Source organism: Danio rerio, chromosome 6 (genome assembly GCF_052040795.2).
Source record: "Danio rerio strain M-AB ecotype USA chromosome 6, GRCz13ab, whole genome shotgun sequence".
NCBI classification, from domain to species: domain Eukaryota; kingdom Metazoa; phylum Chordata; class Actinopteri; order Cypriniformes; family Danionidae; genus Danio; species Danio rerio.
The window spans coordinates 14229124-14252186 of record NC_141026.1 but is presented as its reverse complement, the minus strand read 5'-3'; the positions used below and the strand labels follow the sequence as shown (position 1 = coordinate 14252186).

Sequence of the window (23063 nt, the reverse complement as noted above, 5' to 3'; positions counted from 1 at the left end):
ACAAGACTTTGTCAAGTGGTGTATAAACTGTTATAATCTATAAACTACAGTAGTCAACATCTGAAGTGGATCAAAAAAGTGATTCAAGACAAGACAAGAATGGGTGTTGCTAAATAGTTTTAGGACTGCTTTAATGAAAGGGGATGCCTTTTTAAAGGTTGACTACTGTAGATACTATGGTTTGTGTTTCTGCAATAATAATTTTATAGTTATTATATTAGATTATTCTTAACTCGATTGATTGATTTATATATTAATTTTTATGTTTTATTGTACATACACACAGTTAAATAAATACAGACTGTAAGTGACGATAAGTGTTATTTTTTTTTATACTTTTATAGGTTACAGCTCAAATAATATTCATACATTTCATTTTCTTTTGGCTTAGTCCCTTTATTAATAAGGGGTTGCCACAGTTGAATGAACCATTTACTTTTCCAGCATATGTTTTACGCAGCAGTAACCCAGTACTGGAAAACACCCATACACTTGTACAGTGGCAGACTGAAGTAAGGTTGCACGGTTTACCAGTACTTCAGCAGCACCACGATACTATGCCTCCAAAAATACTTGCGGTGCCACTGTAGTTTTTAAACAGTAGTGTTGCCATTAACAGTTCTACAATATGTTGCATATGGAAAAGTCACTTAAATGCTTAAATGTTTGTGCCAGCAAATAATCAATAGACCATTTCATTTTACTTTCATTTGAACTGTTTGCACACGGGTGATAGTTTGCTGCAGTCGTGATCGATCATATGGCGTGATCAATGATTATTTATTTATTCATTTATTTATTATTATTACTGCAATAACAACAAAAGAGTCACAGTATATACAAAAAAGAAGCTCTCTACAAATAATATTTTTTTATTGAAAAGGGAATTGAATTCAAGTATTATGTCATATAAAATATATATTTTTTGACTATTTGCTTTATTTTGTAGATTTGAGTTATGAATTAATAGTATTGCGATACTACTTGGTATCATGATATTTCAGCTGGTATAGTATCGTAGCCTGAATTCATGATATCGTGACAACCCTATGCTATAGTATGTATTAAAAACAATCTTATTAATTTACTCCTGCACCCAAAATATACCAAAGTATATACCAAAGTTAACCAAACAATTATTTTTGTGTACTGCTACATCTTAAACTGTTTTTAAACATCTTAAAACAACTTAAACTGCTTTTTTTTTATCATGAATCATTTAATCATAAAACGATTACATATTTATGCATACCGTGACTTGTGCAGCCTGAACTAACATTGCCTCATCATCCATTTTTTAAAAGGCACACTGCAGGGGTCCTCGTTGTTCTCAAAAGTTTTTCAAATATTAATACACAGTGAAGCAATTTCGTTAGAATAACTATAATAATATTATGATGTCATTGTCCAGCTTGTCACAGTGGCGTTGCACATCTGTACTCCTGATCCTGCCACTCTAAAAGCATCTTCAGATCGGCAATTAAAGAGGACTCGGGGGAGTGGTTGACATGGGACATCTGGATGCCTCATAATGGGTCTTTTATGGGCCTCTGCACTTACTACAACAGAATAATGGCCAGCTGATATAATCAATATGCCTGTCCATATTCTATACATGGTCTTTTGTTTGTTCCGTGTGCTTTTCAACTTCCTGCATTAGCGTCACACACCTCTCTGGAGAGCAACAGATTGATTGAGAATGAAAGAAAGTGGAAGAACATCATGTAGCTGCGCACTTAATCGGATAAATAATTTAGATTATAATCACAGCTGCCAGGCTTACAAGTGTTTAGATTACAGCATCTCGTTTAGGCCTGTCATTTTTGCATTAGGCTTTTCTGTTTAGACTGTGTGTTTTTTTATTGTACACTGACCGGCCACTATATTAGGTACACCTTGTTAGTACCAGGTTGTACCCCCTTTTGTCTTTAAAACTGCCTTAATCCTTTTTGGCATAGATGAGATTTTGGTCCATATTGACATCATAGCATCACACAGTTGCTGCAGACTTTCCGGCTGCACATCCATGATGCGAATCTCCCGTTCCATCACATCCCAAAGGTGCTCTATAGGATTGAGAACTGGTGACTTTGGAGGCCATTTGAGTACAGTGAACTTATTGTCATGTTCAAGAAACCAGCCCAAGATGGTTTGCACTTGATGGCACATTATCCTGCTGGAAGTAGCCATCAGAAGATGGTACACTGCGGTCATAAAGGGATGGACATGGTCAGCAACAATACTTAGGTACCACATCACCACAGTGTTGACACAATGCTCAATTGGTACAAATGGGCTCAAAGTGCGGCAAGAAAATCCCCCACACCATTACAACACCACCTCCAGCCTGAAGTGTTCAAATAAGGCAGGATGGATCCATGCCTTCATGTTGTTGATGCCAAATTCTGACCCTACCATTTGAAATGTAGCAGCGGAAGAGTCGTCAGACCAGGCAACATTTTTCCAATTATTTATTGTCCAATTTCGGTGAGCCTGTGCGAATTGTAGCCTCAGTTTCCATCCGCCTCAAGGTTCGATGTGTTGTGCATTCAGAGATGCTCTTCTGCATACCTTCTTTGTAATGAGTGGTTATTTGAGTTACTGGTAATGCTTTAGAATAGCTATCCATCATAACTAGTTAGTAGTCCATTAATAAACAGTTAGTTAATGAGTTATAAATTACTTGTTAAATAAAATGTAATTGTTTGTTAATTATTTATAACTGCCTTGTATATAGCCAACAGATATCTTACAAACTTGTTAGTTAACAAGTTACAAATAAGTTGTTAACTGTATTTTAATGATTTACAACTATACCTAATAAATTAGTAATAGATCATGAACAAGCTGTTGGTAAATTACTTACTGAAGACTTGTTAAAGATTAGTTAATAGATTATATGTGTTATTGGTAAGTTATTCTAGTTGCAACTGTTTTTCATTTATTACCTGTTAGTAAATCAGGAATAGTTGCAACTTTAGAAAAACGTCCTATTAACATACATAAGCTAATAACTAACACAACTAATATATTAACTCACACTTTACAGATCAGTGGTTCATAGTTTTACCATCTACTAATACCAGTGAAACTTTTGTAGAACTTTTGTAATAAAATAATTGTTTATTTATTTTGTTCTCATGTTTACATAAACAGTGCCCAAATCTCATGGGTTTGTATTCTGTTGTTTACTGCTGTTTTGCTATGTGATGGCTCAGTATGTGTGTTTCTATATATTAAACACAATCTTCAACATTTCATCTGTAAAGTTTTTTTGGTAAAGCACACAGAAAAGCCTGTGGAACAAGGTTAAGGTATAAATATATTTTATATTTTAAATATCACATCAAATTTCTGTAACTTGAACTTGTTTCATCCATTTGCTGTTCTACGAAGTTTCACTGGTATTAGTAGACGGTTAACAAACTATAAACAACTGATTTGTAAAGTGTGAGTTAATATATTATTTAAGTGTTAGCTATTAGCTTGTATGTATGTTATTGGAACGTTATTCTAAAGTTGCAACTATTCCTTATTTACTAACAGTTAATAAATGAAGAGTAGTTGCAACTTTAAAATGACGTCCCAATAATATATATAAAGTATTAACTGATACTTAACAAGTCTTTAGTAAGTATTTTACCAACAGCTTGTTCATGATCTATTACTAATTTATTATGTATAGTTATAAATCATTAAAATACAGTTGACAAGTCATTTACAACTTGTTAACTAACAGCTTGTAACATATCTGTTGGCTTTCTTTAAGGCACAGTTATAAGTAATTAACAAACAATTAACTTTTATTTAATAATTTATTTATAGCTCAATAATGAACAGTTTATTAATGGACTATTACCTAGTTATATCGGATAGTTATAAATAATTAACAAACTATTAACTATTATTTAACAAGTAATTTGTAACCCATTAACCAACAGTTTATTAATGATCTGTTAACTAGTTATAATGTATAGATATTCTTTAGTGTTATCGAGTTACTGTTGCCTTTTCTATCAGCTCGAACCAGTCTGGCCATTCTCCTCTGACCACTGGTATCAACAAGGCATTTGCTCCGACAGAACTGCTGCTTTCTGGATATTTTCTCTTTATCAAACCATTCTCTGTAAACCCTAGAGATGGTTGTGCATGAAAATCCCACTTAAATCTCCTTTCTTCCCCATTTTGATGTTCAGTTTAAACTGCAGCAGATTGCCTTGATAACGTTTACATGCCTAAATGGCATTGAGTTGCAGCCATGTGATTGGCTGAAAATTTGTGTTAACAGGTAGTTGGGCAGGTGTACCTAATAAAGTGAGTGAGTGTAACTATTCACACATTTGTTATACGCATGGAAGCAGCGTTTTGAAATTAATTGCTTTAGAGCTAAAATGGAAGTCATTTATTTGTGCATGGCAGCAACCATTAACACTCCTATTATGATCAACGAGGCATAGACGCAGTGTAAATAAAAGATTCCTCACAGTGTAAACTGCTGATGATAATGAAGTAATTATATTGAAGGTTTTGTGGGAATCCAGACCTCGATAATGGCTCTGAACTAAAGACTAGAATAGATTTCTCCCTGATTTGCAGGCTGATTTAATCAGTCCTGCAGTAAGTCAGAGTTATAGCCTGCAGAGTTTGACTGATTTTACACACAATCTTGGAGTGTATGATGAAATTTTATGCAGTCTGAAGATATCAAAGGTTTTTGATTATATTGTTTGGTCTTTCAATTAATTGCACTGAAAAAAGTGTTGCATTCAGAACTGTTGCAAACAATTAATTTTTGTTGAATTTAAACAAACAAATTAAGTTTAATAATGTTCAACTTAATTTGTTTGTTTAAATTCAGCCCAAATAAATTGTTTACAACCACTTAACGTAAAAAAAATTGAGTAAATCCAAGGCATTATCTTTGAATATTTTTTTTCAGTGTGGTCTTTGGAATCTTTGGTAGTGTTTGGTCCTCTGTCCTTATACAATGTAAAAAAAATCTTCTTAAGTCATCTCAAGTAACAATCAAACACACTAAAAATATTAAGTTAAACTTTGTATGACTTAAAAAGATTAGTAAAAATTAAGGTAATTAAGTTACCTATGATTAAAATCAACTTTTGTAAGCTGTTTGGACTGAGCTGTTTATAGGTATAGTGTGTCCACAGTCATATTGGATTGTTAGAAACTCAACAAGTCTCTTTTTTTTTTTTTTTTTTTTTTTGACATTAAAATAGGTTCCAAATCCCTGCAGTTTGGAGGCCCACTACAATGTGACTCATGAGTGCATTTTCCTCGTCCATCTAATTGATTGACAGACGCATATTAACATGTCTTCATAGTAACGAGTAGATTATCATATCCACAAGACAGGACGTGTGCAAAGCAACTTAGATTAAAAGATCTGTTCAGCGTTCTGTGATTAGCTGCACCTCAAGAATGAATTTTACAAGTTTAAAATGTTTTTAAATTTAAAATGCTTGTTTGTAATAAAGACAGTAAAACAGCTCCATAATTCAACACCACAGCTGCATGTCAGTACAATTATAAAAGCAGACGCTTTAATGGCAGTTTGTGGACTTAAATCAGGTTTATTTTGTGCATTAACATAACGGATATCCATACAGCAGTGTATATTAATGTGTATTCGGTCACTCATCGTCACAGAACGGCTTAAATGAACTCCACAACAAATACGTCAAATAACTGTTGGGAAAGTTCTTCCGAAGTAAGATAGATCTGCTTCATTCTTGTCTGTCACTGTGCTGTTTATCTACATGAAGGCTACACGCATCAGAGCAATACAGAGAGATTCCCATGGCTCTGGGAATGATGGGCGGGGAGAACTAGCTCATTTCCATTAAAGGCACAGGCAACAAAAACAGCTACAATACCCTAACAGCTCAAATTTCCCTTATTCAGAAAGGTATAATAAATAATCTGATAAGTATTGTGAGCTGAAACTTTACAGACACATTCTGGAGACACAAAAGACTTAAATAAAATTTTGAATAGGGGGTAAAATAGGCACCTTCAAAGCAACATTGTTGACTTTGTCATAAAATTTTTCACAGTGTAAGTGCAGTCAGAGCAAAAAAAGTGCATTGTCCAATATTATTGACATGTATGAAGTTTACACAGTATTTACTTTGGACACATTTACTGTAGACGTACTGCTTTAATTTCAACTTTTTTTTCACCTTTAATGTAGCACAAAGTGGAAAATGACACGCTAATGTGTACATAGGAATACAAACATGGATTGCAATATTCTCAGATCAGTTTCAGGCTTCATTCATGTTTGGAAATAACCAGCATGGTGGTGGTTGCTGTTTGTGTTTTGTTTTTTCAAATGTCCATGTTAACAGATTAGAACATTCACACTACCGTGATCGTGTCTCGCCACAGAATCTATTTTTGCTGCAAGGCTCACACTGAATTCAAGTCACAGTGTGTCTAATGATCACATGAATTCACTTAAAAAAAGATACAGTAATTTAAGTAAAGAATACAGTCACAATGCTCCACTGGAAAAAAAGGTGGTTTGCCATCTCCAGATTGGAGGAAAGTCCTTACCTCAGGTGGAGAAGTTCAAGTATCTCAGGGTTTTGTTCACGAGTGAGGGAAGGATGGAGCGTGAGATTGACAGGCGGATCGGTGCAGTGGCAGCAGTAATGCGGTTGATGTACCGGTCTGTTGTGGTAGAGAAGGAGCTGAGCCAGAAGGCAAAGCTATTGATTTACCGGTCAATCTACGTTTCTACTCTCCCCTATGGTCATGAGCTTTGGGTCATGACCGAAAGGACAAGATCTCGGATACAAGGGGCCGAAATGAGTTTCATTCGCAGTGTGGATGGGCGCACCCTTATAGACAAAGTGAGGACCTCTGTCACCCGGTAGAAGCTCAGAGTAGAGCCACTACTCCTCCACATCGGTTTCGGATGCCTCCAGGACGCCGACCTAGGGAGGTCTTCCAGGCATGTCCCACTGGGAGGAGGCTTCGGGGAAAACCCAGGACATGCTGGAGGGACTACGTCTCTCGGCTGGTCTGGGAACGCCTTGGCAATCCCCCCGGAGGAGCTGCAGGAAGTGTCTCTCGAGTTTGTTTGTTTCTGAAAGGATTGGATATCAGAAGCGCTTCAATAATCAAGTGCACATTATTATCAGCTCTAGAAGTTCGTTATTTCAAATAAAAGACGTGATCGAGAACTCTCTGGAGAAAGTGAAACCGCTCTCACTTTTAGACGGGCTCGTAAAACAAAAACAGGGCACTAGAGATTTTTTACTTGGCTTTGTGGCTGTTCATCAGACGACAAGATTTGTTTGAGCTCGGTTCGACCATGGCTTGTTATTATATGTATATAATGTTACGGTGTAATGTCTCGGGTGTGTATTTAAAAATGGCGGTTTCTTTTTGTTTATTCTCCTGCTTCTGCTAATGACGTATCTCTGTAAACCAATAGCTTTCAGCTGTGCGTCTTGTTCCGCCTTTCTGTAACCTTTTTTATGCTAGGTACGCTTTGCAAAGGGTGACCAAAAAGTGGTATGGTATGGTGCGATTTTTTTTTTTTAGGTACCCTTTGACAGTGGAAACAGCCATAAAAGCGTACCAAACTTTACCGTACCATAACACTTAGTGGAAATGGGCATGGTACGTTTTGCTTTTTGGTACCATTTGACAGTGGAAACGGACAAAAAAGCTTACCGAACTGTACCATACTTTACCGTACCACTCAGTGGAAATGGGCCAAAATTGGACTAAGTTACAAACACAGCAAGGACAATATTTAACAACAGTTGATGTCATGGTTTTTGGCTTTTCTCTTAATAAATCAAACTCAGTCTGAAGATTATTAATATCAGAAGAATATCCTTTATTGGAATATTTTACAAAAAAGCAGAGACAGACTGGAGCAGATCCATTTCAGTCTCTCCCCCGGACAAATCCAATGTCCCTCCCGTTTGCTATACCCTTTATCCTTGCTTCCTCCCACCTTTGTGTTTTCACAGCTGTTTACTGGTTCAACAGGCCTCTCCCAGCTCCTACTCCTTTACGACCCCAATTTAAAGTCCGTTCTTGTTGTTGGCCCTCATAATGTAAAGATCTAATGTATTCATCACTGTTTTTACATATATAGTACACACTTGGTACTCATGACTAATATCTGTTTCAAACATCTAAACTGGACTCTTCTCTCCCATACAGTATGTGTCTTTTCAAACATACATGACAGTTTCAACATATGTTGTATACATTTCATGCTTTTCTAACACAGATGGTTCTCATTGTATCCCCAAGCCTCTCTCGTGCTCTTTTATGACCCCTTTGCCTTAACCTGTCACCTGTTTTCAAAGACAAATAATGGCAGATTCGTAGGGCCCTCCACTCACCCAATTAAATGTGTCTTCATATAGGTTTAGTAAAAATCTTCATCATGGACTAACGACCTGTTTGTGTTTTCGTTTTGCAGAAAAATGACCGGACACTCTTTCCACATGGGCTACAGTATGGCTATACTCAACGGCATAGTGGCTGCACTCACTCTTATATGGTATCTCATCTGATGCTCATCCTACGACACCTCAACTGCCATTTAACACGCAGTCATCAGAAGACGATTTAAGGTTTAATGGCAGAAGGAAATGTCAAATAATTTTACGGATAAAACTACAGATAAAACTGAAAAAAAAAATCAAGTATGGAATACTAGCTTAAACATTTATTACATTAAATTTTTGTAGGTGTTTAGATACAGAATGAAACTACGTAATGTTTTGTTTTTTTGAGAGAATTTTCATATTTTTTATAAATGCTAATTTTACAAATTCAGTAAACGCACAGTGAATTAATTAATGGACTACATTTAGGGGGGAAAACATTAGCGATGTCAGGGTCTCTTTATTAGCTACTTATTTTCTCTTCTAAAGGCTTTCATTGCAGAATCCTCTTTTTACCATCACAATAGCAGTGTGTTAAATTTGCTTTTTGCCTTTTTGATGCCATTCATTGTTAGTCTGAAAGCACACGGATGATGTTTAAATCTTTCTAAAAATGGATTGTATTGTAGAATCTCCTCTCAGCAAAAGACTAAAGTCCCCTTGCATTCGTGCTTTATTAAAACTCAACGTCGCTGCTCTATTGATCGTTTTAATGGGGGAAATCATTAATACAATAGCTGTTTTGGGCTTGATGGAGAGTGACCGTGTTTAAGAGCTTTGTTGAGAGCCTGAGAGAAGGTCAGAGAGTGTAGAAGTGTGGATTTAATTTATGACTTTAATTATTTGATGCAGACTCTGCCAGGCCATGATTATTTTTTTTTTCTTCCTCATTAGATTAGCAGGCCCTGTAGCGACTCATTTCAGCTAGCTCTAATGCACTTGGCCGTCTAGTATATATGGACTATTAATGTACTGCCATTTCTCTATGTGTGTGTGTTTATTTGTATCTGTGGCAACAAGGTCAGATTATTTGTTTTCTTTTACATGACATTTCCATCTCCATTATTAGCACATTTTAAAAACAAAATCGAAAAAATGGACTTTGTTTGTAGAGATTTTAGCATTTTAAGAATTTATTCAACTCAAACCTGTTTCTTCAACATTATCTGGGCATTTTATCCCTTGTGCATCCTTAAGGAGTTTTTTTTTTTTTTTAAGGGATAGTTAACCCAAAATTGACAATTCTGACATCAATTGTAGGGGCCATGATCTTTAGCCTCCCTGTTAAACAACCAACTCCCATGTGGAAAGTCACCGGTTCGATCCCAGCTCAGAGCGGGTTGGGTGGTATAGGATTGCCGGCGTTACATTGGTGCCTTGACCCGGATAGAAATGAGGTTTAGGGGGGGTGACCTCACTCCTCTAACATATAAAGATGCTCTAGTGACAGTCGCTAGAGGCCATGGTCTTAAGCCTCCTTGTTAGAGTAACCGACTCCCATGTGGAAAGTCGCCTGGTTCGATCCCGGCTCGGAGCGGGTTGGGTGGTATAGGACCGGCGTGGTTACATTGGTGCCATGATCTGGGTGGCAGTGAGGTTTAGGGGGTAATTGTAAATGAGGCCAGTTAGTGAAATGTTGTGTAGGTAAACTTCACTCCTCAGACCTGGAAAGATGCTCTAGTAACAGATGCTAAAGGACATGGTCTTTAGCTTTCTTGTTAGAGCAACCGACTCCCTTGCGAAAAAAAAGCTGGTTCAATCCCAGCTCAGAGCAGGTTGGATAGTATAGGACTGGCAGGGTTAATGAGTGCCATGACCCGGATGGGAGTGAGGTTTAGCAGGTGAGTGTAACGGAGGCCGGTTTGTGAAGTACTGTGCAGGTAAACCTCATGGTCTTTAGCTTCCTTGTTAGAGCAACCGACTCCCATTCGGAAAGTAACGGTTTCGATTCCAGCTCGGAGCAGGTTTGGTGGTATAGAACTGGCGTGGTTACATTGGTGCCTTGACCCAGATGGGAGTGAGTGTAACGGAGGCCAGTTAGTTAAATGCTGTGGAGGTAAACCTCACTCCTCTGACCTCTAAAGATGCTTTAGCGACAGACTCTAGAGGCCATGGTCTTTAGCTTCCTTGTTAGAGCAACCGACTCCCATGCGGAAAGGTGCCGGTTCGATCCCAGTTTAGAGCAGGTTGGGTGGTATAGGACTGGCGGTGTTACATTGGTGCCGTGACCCAGATAGAAGTGAGGTTTAGGGGGTGATCTTACTCCTCCGGCCTCTAAAGATGCTTTAGCAACAGTTGCTAGAGGCCATGGTCTTTAGCCTCCTTGTTAAAGCAACCAACTCCCATGTGGAAAGTCACCGGTTCGGTCCCTGCTCGGAGCGGGTTAAGTGGTATAGGATTGCCTGCGTTACATTGGTGCCAAGACCTGGATAGGAGTGAGGTTTAAGGGGGGTGACCTCACTCCTCTGACATATAAAGATGCTCTAGTGACTGGCAGGGTTAATGATTGCCGTGACCCGGATGGGAGTGAGGTTTAGCGGGTGAGTATAACGGAGGCCAGTTTGTGAAGTACTGTGCAGGTAAACCTTATGGTCTTTAGCTTCCTTGTTAGAGCAACCGACTCCCTTGCGGAAAGTAACGGTTTCGATTCCAGCTCGGAGCAGGTTTGGTGGTATAGAACTTGCGTGGTTACATTGGTGCCTTGACCCAGATGGGAGTGAGTGTAACGGAGGCCAGTTAGTGAAATGCTGTGCAGGTAAACCTCACTCCTCTGACCTCTAAAGATGCTTTAGCGACAGACTCTAGAGGCCATGGTCTTTAGCTTCCTTGTTAGAGCAACCGACTCCCATGCGGAAAGTTGCCCGTTCGATCCCAGTTTAGAGCAGGTTGGGTGGTATAGGACTGGCGGTGTTACATTGGTGCCGTGACACAGATAGGAGTGAGGTTTAGGGGGTGATCTTACTCCTCCGGCCTCTAAAGATGCTTTAGCAACAGTTGCTAGAAGCCATGGTCTTTAGCCTCCTTGTTAGAGCAACCGACTTCCATGCAGAAAGTCACCGTTTCGATCCCAGGTTGGGTGGTATAGGACCGGCAGGGTTACATTAGTGCTGTGACCTGAATCAAAGTGAGGTTTAGCAAGTCAGTGTACTAGAGGCCAGCTAGTGAAGTGCTTTGCAGGTAAACCTCACTTCTCTGACCTCTAAAGGTGCTCTAGAGGCAGGACCATGGGGCCATGGTCTTTAAACCGCATGTTAGAGCAACAGACTCCCATTTTTCAGGTTTTTTATTTTTAATAAATTTGCAACAATTTCAAAAAATCTTTTTTACATTGTCATTATGAGGTATTGTGTGTAGAATTTGGAGGAAATAATTTAATCCATTTTGGAATAAGGCTGTAACATAAAAAATGTGGAAAAATGAATCGCTATGAATACTTTCCGGATGCACTGTATCAATTTTTAATACTTTTTAAGACCCCGTGGACACTCTACATAACGAATCAAAAATGCTAAGCGTTTTATTTTATGCAACTTTTTACTTTATTGACAGTTTTTGTGCTCCTGTGTAACTTTTGTTTAAATCAACACAACATAGAGATGTCTCTGCATGCGGGATCACACTCTGCGTGTTTGTGCTCTTCAGCCTTGCTTTTTTAGTTTTTGCTTTGCCTTTGTGAAAGTGTCTCTCTTAATGCTGTTTCTGTTGAGGTGAAGGTCTGTCTGAGATAAACTGTCTCATATGGTTTTATTGGTGCGGTGCAACTGTCAGACAATATTCAGCTCTGCCTGAAAACATCTGATTTAGAGGTCGAATGGTTTGCTTGCTTCTTTTCCTGCCATTTAAATAATCAGGGATGAAAAACAACACTGGAATATTCATCGTCTACTCAAGATGTGGAATGTTGCATTAATACCACAAGGAGAATTAATGTTTTCAGAATGTATTTACTTTTTTAAATAAAAAGTTTCTGTATTGATGCTTAATTTTCATTATTTCACTCTAGCATTCTTTCACTCCTGCATTATTTTATATAAAATGAAAAAAAGTAAGCCTCCACAGTCCACATGCAGTTGCGCGTGTTTCGCTGTTTGAGCGTGTTTTAAAGATCTCAGTTGAAGCCTCAGGGCTGCAGTTCAGAATGCAGAGAGCAGACGTGAGTGTGAGTGCCAGTCGATATGAAAGCATTTGCTATGATGCCTTTTTACTTGTCACCCTCAAGGCCGGTTTTATGAAAGGGCAGCGAGACATGTAATCACTCAGCAGAATAAAATATTAAGCCCACGCCTTTCTGTTTCTGACAAATTGACATCTTATCTGTCAAAGGCTTGTGTTGTGTGTGTGTGTATATGAGAACGAAAAGCTGAAAATACACAATAACAGACGTGCAGTTCACAAAGTAAGTGTATGAAATTTCATCTCTATACTTCAACTTGCAGAACTGCATGAGATCACAAACTATATCTGTCATTACTGATTCACACATAAATGAGGAAGTCTGTGATTTTAGTATGCGAGTCTTTGCTAACAAATGATTGAATTTGTGTACACTGTTAAAGGGATAGTTCACCCAAAAAGCTAACCCAGGCCTAAAGTACTGACTTCATTACTGAAATTTTAAAAACATTAATTTTAAGCTATAAAGGGACTAAGGCGAAAAAAAAAAGAATTAATTTTATGCTAACATTTAAGCATGTTTTTAAACGCTAATTTACACCACACTGATAAACGCCAACAAACAGGTCTGTCGGATCAATGTGTTACAAATCTTAATGGAGTAAAAGTTTATCTTCTGCATGCATTTTCAAAGTGATAGTTCACCCAAAAATTACTTACCATTTTCATTGCACCCTTTACTTGTTTCAAACATTGATGAGATTTTTTTTTTTTAAGAACACACAAAGAATATAATTTAATCTCTCCTATAGTACTGAAACAAGTGTGAGTAAATAGTGAGTACATTTTAATCTTTGAGTGAACTGTTCCTTTAAGGCCTGTGACTGTGTGAACATATCAGTATTTCAAATTTTAAAACATCTGGCCATAAGAAATGTTTTTTAACTTTAATAAATATTAAATAATATACAATAAAAACTATGCAGTATTGATTATTTAGTATCTGTACCTGAATAGTGAATACCTGAAAACTGTCATTCTTTTTTATCGTTACTATATTTTATTTATCTATGCTTGTAATTAATTTGTTATATATTATTTGAGATTCAGTCCCATACAAACCCCCCCCCCACCCCCCAACAATCAATCCAAATAAACCTGATATTCACATCGCAATTTACATCACAGAAATACAAAATCTCGTAATGTCAGATTTTTCCAATATCGCGCAGCCCTCATTCAAGTTTACAGATATTTGTTAAACTAATTTCCATGACTTTTCCAAAACTTTGAGGGTTTTTCTGTTTCTCCAAAACTTTTCCAGGCCTGGAGAATGCCATATCAAAATTCAATGACTTTTCCAGGTTTTCCATGACCGTATGAATCCTGATCCAGTTTCAAGAACAGAGAGAAACAGTCAAAATCAGGATTTGCAATAAATAAACAATACCATTAAATATTTGCATTAATACCCTTGTCATATCCATCCAGAACAGTTAAATATATGGCACACTACCTTGTATGGTGCTTTTGTGTATGTATATATATATATATATGTATATATATGTATGTATATATATATATATATATGTATGTATATATATATATATATATATATGTATATATATGTATATATATATATGTATATATATATATATATATATATATGTATATATATATATATATATATGTATATATATATATATATATATATGTATATATATATATATATATATGTATATATATATATATATATATGTATATATATATATATATATATATATATGTATATATATATATATATATATATATATATATATATATATATATATATATATATATATACATACATACATACATACATACATACATACATATATTAAAGTTAGAATTATTAGCCCCCGTTTATTTTTTTTCCCCGATTTCTGTTTAACGGAGAGATTTTTTTTTCAACACATTTCAATATAATAGTTTTAATAACTCATTTCTAATAACTGATTTATTTCATCTTTGCCATGATGACAGTAAATAATACTGATTATTTCTATGCAGCTTAAAGTGACATTTTATGGCTTAACTAGGTTAATTAGGGTGACTAGGCAGGATAGGGTAATTAGGCAAGTTATTGTATAAAGATTGTTCTGTAGACTATCGAAAAAATTAGCTTAAAGGGGCTAATAATTTTGACCTTAAAAATGGATTTTAAAAAATTAAAAACTGCTTTTATTGCTGCAAAAATTAAAACAAATAAGACTTTCTCCAGAAGAAAAAAATATTATCAGACATACTGTAAAAGACACACTTGCTGCTATTGCACTGCTGGTTAGACCTAAACTGCATTTCGTTGCATTGTACTTGTACATGTGTAATGACAATAAAGTTGAATCTAATCTATCTAATCTAATCTAAAAATTTCCTTGCTCCGTTAAATCATTTGGCAAATATTTAAAAAAAGAAACAAAAATTAAAAGGGGGGCTAATAATTCTTACTTCAACTGTATGTATGTATGTATGTATGTATGTATGTATGTCTGCATATGTGTGTGTGTGTGTGTGTGTGTGTGTGTGTGTGTGTGTGTGTGTGTGTGTGTATATAATTTTTTATTATTATTATTATTATACATTTTATTTTATTATATATTTTTTTGAAAGCTTAATGCTGGTCACTATTCATTGGCTATTTCATGTCGACAAGCAAGTATATATATTTTTTATTTATTATAATTATTATTTTATTTCTCCTTTTAGAAATTACAAAACAACAAAAATATTTCTTGGGAACCTCATTTTGTTTTCATTCCTATAGCAAAATCCCCAAAAAACTCTTAAAGGATTTTTTTCCAAAACATTTTATTTATTTATGACAGTTCATATTTCACTTTGTTGATTTGCATAATTATGAACATTATTAATAATAAAATCTAAGAGAAAAAATAGAACCATCTTGCTGATGGTATTTCAAATGCTGCAATGTATCATGTTGTCTTTTAATATCCCATCATTTATCTTGCTTTGCATGAGGTGACAAATCCATGCCACATACTAAACCAGCAGATGCTCGTGCAAGTTTGAGTTTGCGAATCCATCAAGGCAGTTAATGGGCCAGCTCCGTGTTTGGCCTTTTCCCCTTCACTTGCTGCTTTCCATCTGTCTTTCTTTACCCACTGATCTGGCGATGGCATTAGACCTGACTTTTGAATGTTCTCGTCTCGGTTGTCTCTTGCTTTGCGTCATGAACTCCCCCATCATCACAAAACCAAACCAAACAGAGAGAAAGAGAGAGAGAGAGAGCATGTTTTTACAGTCAACAATAGCCTAGATTTGGGCCTGCTTTTGGCTTTGTGTTGGATGGGGTTGGACAAGCTGAATGAAAACAGAGATAATGTGTTGTTGCTTAGATACTGGCTAGAATGAGATAAAAATATCTGATGTTAGCCTTGGTCTGATTCCACATGAGGAAGAGCTCTGTGGAATCGATTTTTGGAATCTGTTTTAAGCTGTATATTATTACTTTGCTGTATTAAGAGTCAAACTTTTTATTAACAAAACATTTTTTCCTACAATAGCACACTGTACAAAAATGAAGGCTGTCTTTGGTATTTGCAGGTCAAACATTCCGTGGAGGTCCTCGTTTGCACAAAACTGTCAGTTTATTCGGAAAAATTGGTTATTGCAAGAAATGTTCTGGGAAACTCGATATTGTTTTTTATATGACGCTAATTTCTGTGACGTATTTTAAAAATAAAAGGATAATTCCAATTTTTATCTTATTTTTTTTCTTGCTATTTTAAGTGTTTAAGTTTACATTTTAAGATGTACTTTGTGGGTACAATTGTCAATTCAATTTCACAGCTCTCACATATTTGAGTTGAATTGTCAATATAGTCGCACACTTCTAAGAAAAAAGTTAGCGAGATGTGATTTATTTATTTCTTAAATATCATGTTTACAGCAATCAAAAAAGTGACTTTTGCTTCTTGTTTAAACTACTTATTTAAAATGAGCTGAAATAACAATTTTGACATTTGTATTGGGACAACTTGATTGTTTTATGTTCAATACACTTAAATGTATTAGCTTAAAATAGTTATATGACAACATGAATGAATTGTGTGGAACTTATAAACTGAAATAAAGTAGTTGCAATTCTGCGGGGAAAAAAATCTGAATTTAAAAGTGCATTCACTGCTTCCTTTACTAAACACTTTACTAGTACCGGGTTGTACTCCCTTTTCCCTTCCAAACAGCCTAAATCCTTCGTTGGTATGGATTCAACAGGGTACTGGAAATATTCCTCAGAGATTTTGGTCCATATTGTCGGGACCCACAAGGGGGTCCTAATAAGCTCTGTGGGGGTCGCGTCATATTTTCACATTTTAGCAGTGGACAGTTAGGAGAACGATCCTGTTGCCTTAGTTTATTTTTTTCCCCTGGCTGACCAAAAAAATAGACAAATTTGTAATTCGTCCTCCACATAAAGACAAGAGTCTCACTAATTCGCCTTCAGCAGCTAATAGTAATGACCCAAACATACTGAACCCAGTTTTGGGTCACAGTGTAGCAATGCTGAAAACACGAAATGCAGGAAATACCAAGACAGTTACCTGATCTATTGTTTTATTCCATTTTCATGAAACAAAGAGTCCCTGACCCAGCCACAGGGCATTATCTGCACCAAAGTACTTGCTAACGAGTGCATAAGGCCGTCGATATTAATAAGACATTTGCAGACTCATCCCCAATACAACGATAAGCCCAGATCATTTTGAGCGCAAAGCAAAATAATTTACACACACACAAAATGAGATGGGGCACTTTACAGGTACTGACAAGAAACTTTTTAAATATTGTAAGCAGTTGGTAAAAAAAAAAAAGGCAAACCAAAGAAAGACCATACAATTGCAGAAACTTTGATCAGAGCTTTGAAAAACAGCTTTGAACAGAGATTGTCAAAGAATTATTTGGAGAGGATTTATCAAAACAACTGGCCAACATACTATTATTAATAATACAGTCAAACGTTGCATGTGAACAATTTCAGAACACGTGAGGGGTCAGAAAAACTATTTTTTTTTGTCATCCTTACTGCAAACTTATATGAGCCACAATATCATTAAATGTGGAGGAGGCCTTACAATCTTTTCTGGAGGGAAAGGGGGTCTCAAGCAAAAAAAAGATTGGGAACCACTGCTCTATTGGATTGAAATCTGGTGACTGTGGAGGACAGTTAGGTACAGTGAACTCATTGCCATGTTCAAGAAACCAGTCTGAGATGATTCGTGCTTTATGACATGGCACATTATGCCAGGGGATGTAGCCATCAGACGATGGTCAGTACATGCTCTGTAACAATACCCAATTGGTACCCAATGCTCAATTAGTATTAACAAGTCCAAAGTGTGCCGAGAAAATACCCCCCACATCATTACACCACCAGCAGCCTGAACCGTTGATACAAGGCAGGATGGATCCATTCTTTCATATTGTTGACGACAAATTCTGACCCTTCCATCTGAAGCAGAAATCGAGACTCATCAGACCAGGCAACTTTCTTCCAATCTTCTGTTGTCCAATTTTGGTGAGCCTTTGCGAATTGTAGCCTCAGGCCCCGTTTACACTAGTGCGTTTTAGTTTTAAAATGGCGTTTTAGAATGAAAACGATCCGCGTCCACACTCGCGTTTCACCCAGCGTTTCTGAACTGCTCTCCGTCCACACCAAAATGCTGAAAACGCACATCACGTGACCACACACACACACTCAGGCAAGCGCTGCAGCTCATCTACCCAGATGAGAGCTGTGCTAGTCGGACTTCTCATCAAGCATCTCCCGCTGGATCTAATCTCACTATATTTATTAAACGTGATATTTCATTCATTTTGTTGTCTGTATCTAACGACATATTCCCTGATTTTGGTCCCTGGAATCTATTACTTGTTCTCAGGTAACGTGTTTTGGCTAAGCGCAAAGATAAGTTAATGATTAATAAGCACGTACATTCTGTATATTGACTGATCGCTTGCCTTTATTACCTATAATGTATAAACTTATTGTATGTTATACTTTTATAATGGCCATTATCGATTATTAAAACTGATATTCACCAAAAGAGAGGGTTCCGTATTTTCACTGAAATTGAAAGGAGACAGTTGTTATCGGCTCCGTTTTGTTATAAATATGCACACAGTGAAGATGATGCTCATATATGCAGCACGACGCCTCAACATTTCTGCTGTCTGTTAAGTTGTTAATATTAAAATGAAAATAGGCAGTTCCTTATATCATGTTTACATTTTATTGTTGAGAAAGTGAAGCAACGGAGCCAGGGTGATGTGAATGAAGTTATAAAGTACACTGTTCCCTTTGAAGATTTACCCGTGTCCTCGGTATAGTCTGTTTTTCATATCAAATTGAAATAAAGAGACTGCAGCCTTGATCAAACCTGCGAAGTCTGAACTTACACGGAGAAGATGCAGGACTGAACTGTGTGTTAGGCTACTTAATATTCAGGAAAAGCCCCAATCAGAGAGGCAAATGTCAGCAGCCCCGCCTCTGTTTTCAGATGTCTCCGTTTTCCATCATCCACACTGAGACGGAGCAGCAGCGTTTCAGAATAAAAACGGCCTCTCCAGCGTTTTCGAAACGCGCCGTTTTCGGCGCTCGAGAACTCCGGCGTAGTGTGGACGGATGGCGTAACCGTAGCAAAACTTATGCGTCTTCAAACTAAAACGCATTAGTGTAAACGGGGCCTCAGTTTCCTGTTCTTAGCTGACAGGAGTGGCACCCGGTGTGGTCTTCTGCTGCTGCAGCCCATACGCCTCAAGGTTGGACGTGTTGTGCATTCAGAGATGCTCTTCTGCATACCTCTGTTGTAACAAATGCTTATTTGAGTTACTGTTGATTTTCCATGAGCTTAAACCAGTCTGGCCATTCTCCTCTGACCTCTGGCATCAACAAGGCATTTAAGCCCACAGAACTGCCACTCACTGGATATTTTCACTTTTTCTTACCATTCTCTGTAAACCCTAGAGATGGTTGTGCGTGAAAATCCCAGTAGATCAGCAGTTTCTGAAATACTCAGACCAGCTCGTCTGGCACCAACAACCATGCCACGTTCAAAGTCCCTTAAATCACCTTTCTTTCCCTTTCTGATGCTCAGTTTGAACTGCAGCAGATCGTCTTGACCATGTCTATATGCCTGAATGCATTGAGTTGCTGCCATGTGATTGGCCGATTAGAAATTTGCTTCAAAGAGCAGTTGCACAGGTGTACCTAATAAAGTGGCCGGTGAGTGTACGTAAATGCAATTCTAACTTTTTCACGCAATTGTGAGTACAAAGTAACTGAGATATAAGCACACAATTGTGTAAAATAAAAAAGATTGAAGGTATTTGCTCATTAACTTTTAATTTTGAGAATTAAACTAATGAATGAGGGGCGAAGGAGGGGAAAAGAAGAGTCTTTTCCACTCAATTGGGAAAAGTCTTGTTTATTTATTAAATTATTCCATCATGTGGTGGAAAACAGCTTTAATAGTTATTTCATGAAAATGAGGTCAAACCCCTTTATTTTAAGGGTATATTTAGAAGATGTTGAACACATTTATCATCTATTCTGCAAATGTCTTTCTGTTCCCACATATGGACACTCTTGAAATACACTGCACAAACTCAGACAAGAAGAGTTTGTCAACTGAAGACACTTCTGAGTGTAGTTAATGTGATCTCCGAGTTCTGTAAAAGCTCAGGAAAGTCAAGTGCTGGCCCATTTCATTTTTCACGTTCTGCTGTTTATCGTTTGCGCAGCTGTTTTGCCGCACCGATGTGTGTAGTGGAGTGAAAAAATGTCTAAGGTATACAAACACTGCTCCGGACGCACAAGGTTAAGGTAATGGGGGTGATCTGTACCACTTAACAGAAGTATGCCGCGGAGGTCAACCGAATGTCATCTTAGTTTTAGTTGAGTCAATTGTTTTGTTGTTGCTATAATTAAACATTATTTGTTGAATTGATTGAACGTTCAGTTATTAACAGTTTTAAGTTCACTGAGGTGTGATCTGTAACTTGAACCAAATGTTACTCATTTTTATTTAGAAATGAAGTTTTAAAATTAGGAAAACATTTCTAATAATATTTTAGTATAAAGGACGACATGGTGGCTCAGTGGTTAGCATTGTCGCCTCACAGCAAGAAGGTTGCTGATTCCCAGCTAGATCAGTTGGCATTTCTGTGTGGAGTTTGCATGTTCTCCACATGTTTGCATGGGTTTCCTCCGGGTGCTACGATTTCCCCCACAGGCCAAAGACATGCGCTAGGTAAATTAAATAAACCAAATTGTCTGTAGTGAACAGTGTAAATGAGTGCGTATGGAGGTTTCCCAGTACTGGGTTGCAGCTAGAAGGGCATCCGCTGTGTAAAACATACTGTGTGCTGGAAAAGTTGGTGGTTCATTCCACTGTGGCGACCCTTGATGAATAAAGTGCCAAAGTTAAAGGGAAATGAATGAATTGCAGTGTGAAGCAGGATGAATATTTAAGATTTCTAATCTGTTTTTATTGTAAATAAATGTACTATGTAAACTTAAAATATTACATTTGCTGTTTGTTCAAACTCATTTAAAATAAGCTGAAATGAAACAGTTCTTGAGTTTTTTTGGGGGGTAAACGTAATTGTTTTATGTTTAATCCACTAGAATTTTTTTTAATTGCTTTTTCAAATTGCTTTTGATACTGTGGACCGCTCAGTCTTCCTGTCTCGCTCGGCCCATCAGGTTGGCCTACAGGGGCCTGTGTTAGATTGGTTCACATCTTAATTAACTGGTCTTAGTTTCTCAGTTATGGTTGGTAATGTCACTTCTCCTTTTGCTCAATTGACTTCTTGTGTTCCCTGGTTACACATGCTGCCGTTAGGGTCAATTCAACGCAATCTCACGGCAATTCGTAACTTTTTGATTTAGTGGCTAATTCGTATCAATTCGTACAATCTAATTCGTACAATTTAGCACGACTTGCTTGCTTGTTGGGTGCCACGCCTCCTTTTTAAAACAATACATTTTTGTACGACTGAACTCGTACAAATTAGCCACTGAACTGACAAAACGTAAAATACTAGCGTTTCCTCGTGAGATCAGACTGGATAAATCATAATGTCTCCTTTCATCTGTATGCTGATGATGTTCAAATCTATCTCCCTGTTGCTTCAGACTCTTCAGGCACACTAAAATCTCTGCACAGATGTTCAGTTGACATTAAACTTTGGCTGTCTCAGAACTTTCTTTCTCTGAAAAAACAAAACAAAACAGAATGTATTGTGTTCGGCAAAACTCAAACCTGCCTAATGACCTACCCTTAAATTATCTTAGCTTTTCCCCACATTTTAGCCTTGTAGTTATACATTTGGTAGTGAATTTGAACAGTAGTTTAAAATTTGATAGACAGGTAAATTCAGTGATCAGGGCAAGCTTTTTTTATTTATTTATTTATTTATTTATTTTTTTTAGCTCTGCCTTCTTGCCAAAGTCAAGCCATTTCTGAGCCAGCGTGATCTAGAGAAAGCCATCCATGCTTTTATCAGCTCTCACTTGGACTATTGCAATGCACTCTATATTGGAATTAACCAAACCTTACCTCATTGATTACAACTGGTGCAACTTGCTTGCATACTGACCAATAGCAAATGTGAGCACATCACATCTGTCTTTTACCTGAGCTCGAACTCCCCTCTCGCCTTTCTAATGGAAGGGAGCCCCGGGCTCGAGGGTATTACGAGCTCAGGGCTCTCTCCCGGGACAGCATGCCAATACGCTTTATTGATGATCAGCTAAATGTGAACTCTTGAAACTACACTCTCGGAAATAAAGGTACAAAATTTGTCTCTGGGGTGGTACCTTTTCAAAAGGTACAGTTTTTTACCATACAGGTGGACATCAGTACCTTTATGGTAAACTTTTGTACCTTAAAGCTTTACTTTTGCACTTTTAAGATACTGTGAGGTACACATTTGTACTTTTAGGTATTGATATGTACCTTTAAGGACCTGTTAGGAACAAAAATGTAGCTTTTAAAAACTACCACCTCAGTGACAGGTTTTGTACCTTTATTCCTGAGAGTGTACTGTTGTTTGTTTTTAATGCAGTTAATGGTTTTGCACCTTCCTATTTATGTGAGATTTTAAAGGTTCATAAACCGAACAGGGTCCTACCATCAGCAGATCAGTTGTTGCTGGAGATCCCCGGATCCAGGTATAAACAATAGGGTGATCGTTCATTATCAGTGGCAGGTCCAAAACTGTGGAACACCCTGCCTTTAGAACTTTGCATCATTACAAATGTGGCACTGTTCAACCTCCGGGCTTAGTGGCCACATATGTGGACAGCACATTTTAGCTCTTAAGGGGCTATTTAAAATACTTTAAATGTTTTATATTTTGCTACAGACATACAGTGTCATCCTGCAACTGTTTTGCAGCATATGAAATGTACCAAAGACTATTTTTAACTGTCCAAAATGGAAAAAA

The 23063-nt window shown here is 37.1% G+C and overlaps 1 protein-coding gene across 7 annotated transcripts in view; it reads left to right on the top strand.

The window, feature by feature from the left end:
• Positions 1-12421, top strand: part of arl6ip6 (ARF like GTPase 6 interacting protein 6) — a 31286-nt gene extending 18865 nt beyond the window's left edge. Inside the window, exons 4-5 of one of the 7 annotated variants that reach the window (XR_015492435.1) lie at positions 8471-10677; positions 11375-12421. Coding sequence is in view for 2 of the 7 variants with exons in the window: in XM_087254755.1 (XP_087110881.1) it covers positions 8471-8564 (94 nt within the window). In the remaining 5 variants the exon portion in view is untranslated. Of the gene's footprint in view, positions 1-1411; positions 4137-8470 lie in introns of those variants that run through there. The other 6 variants (XR_015492436.1, XR_015492439.1, XR_015492438.1 and 3 more) reach the window with 6 other exon arrangements.
• Positions 12422-23063: the final 10642 nt, after the last annotated feature.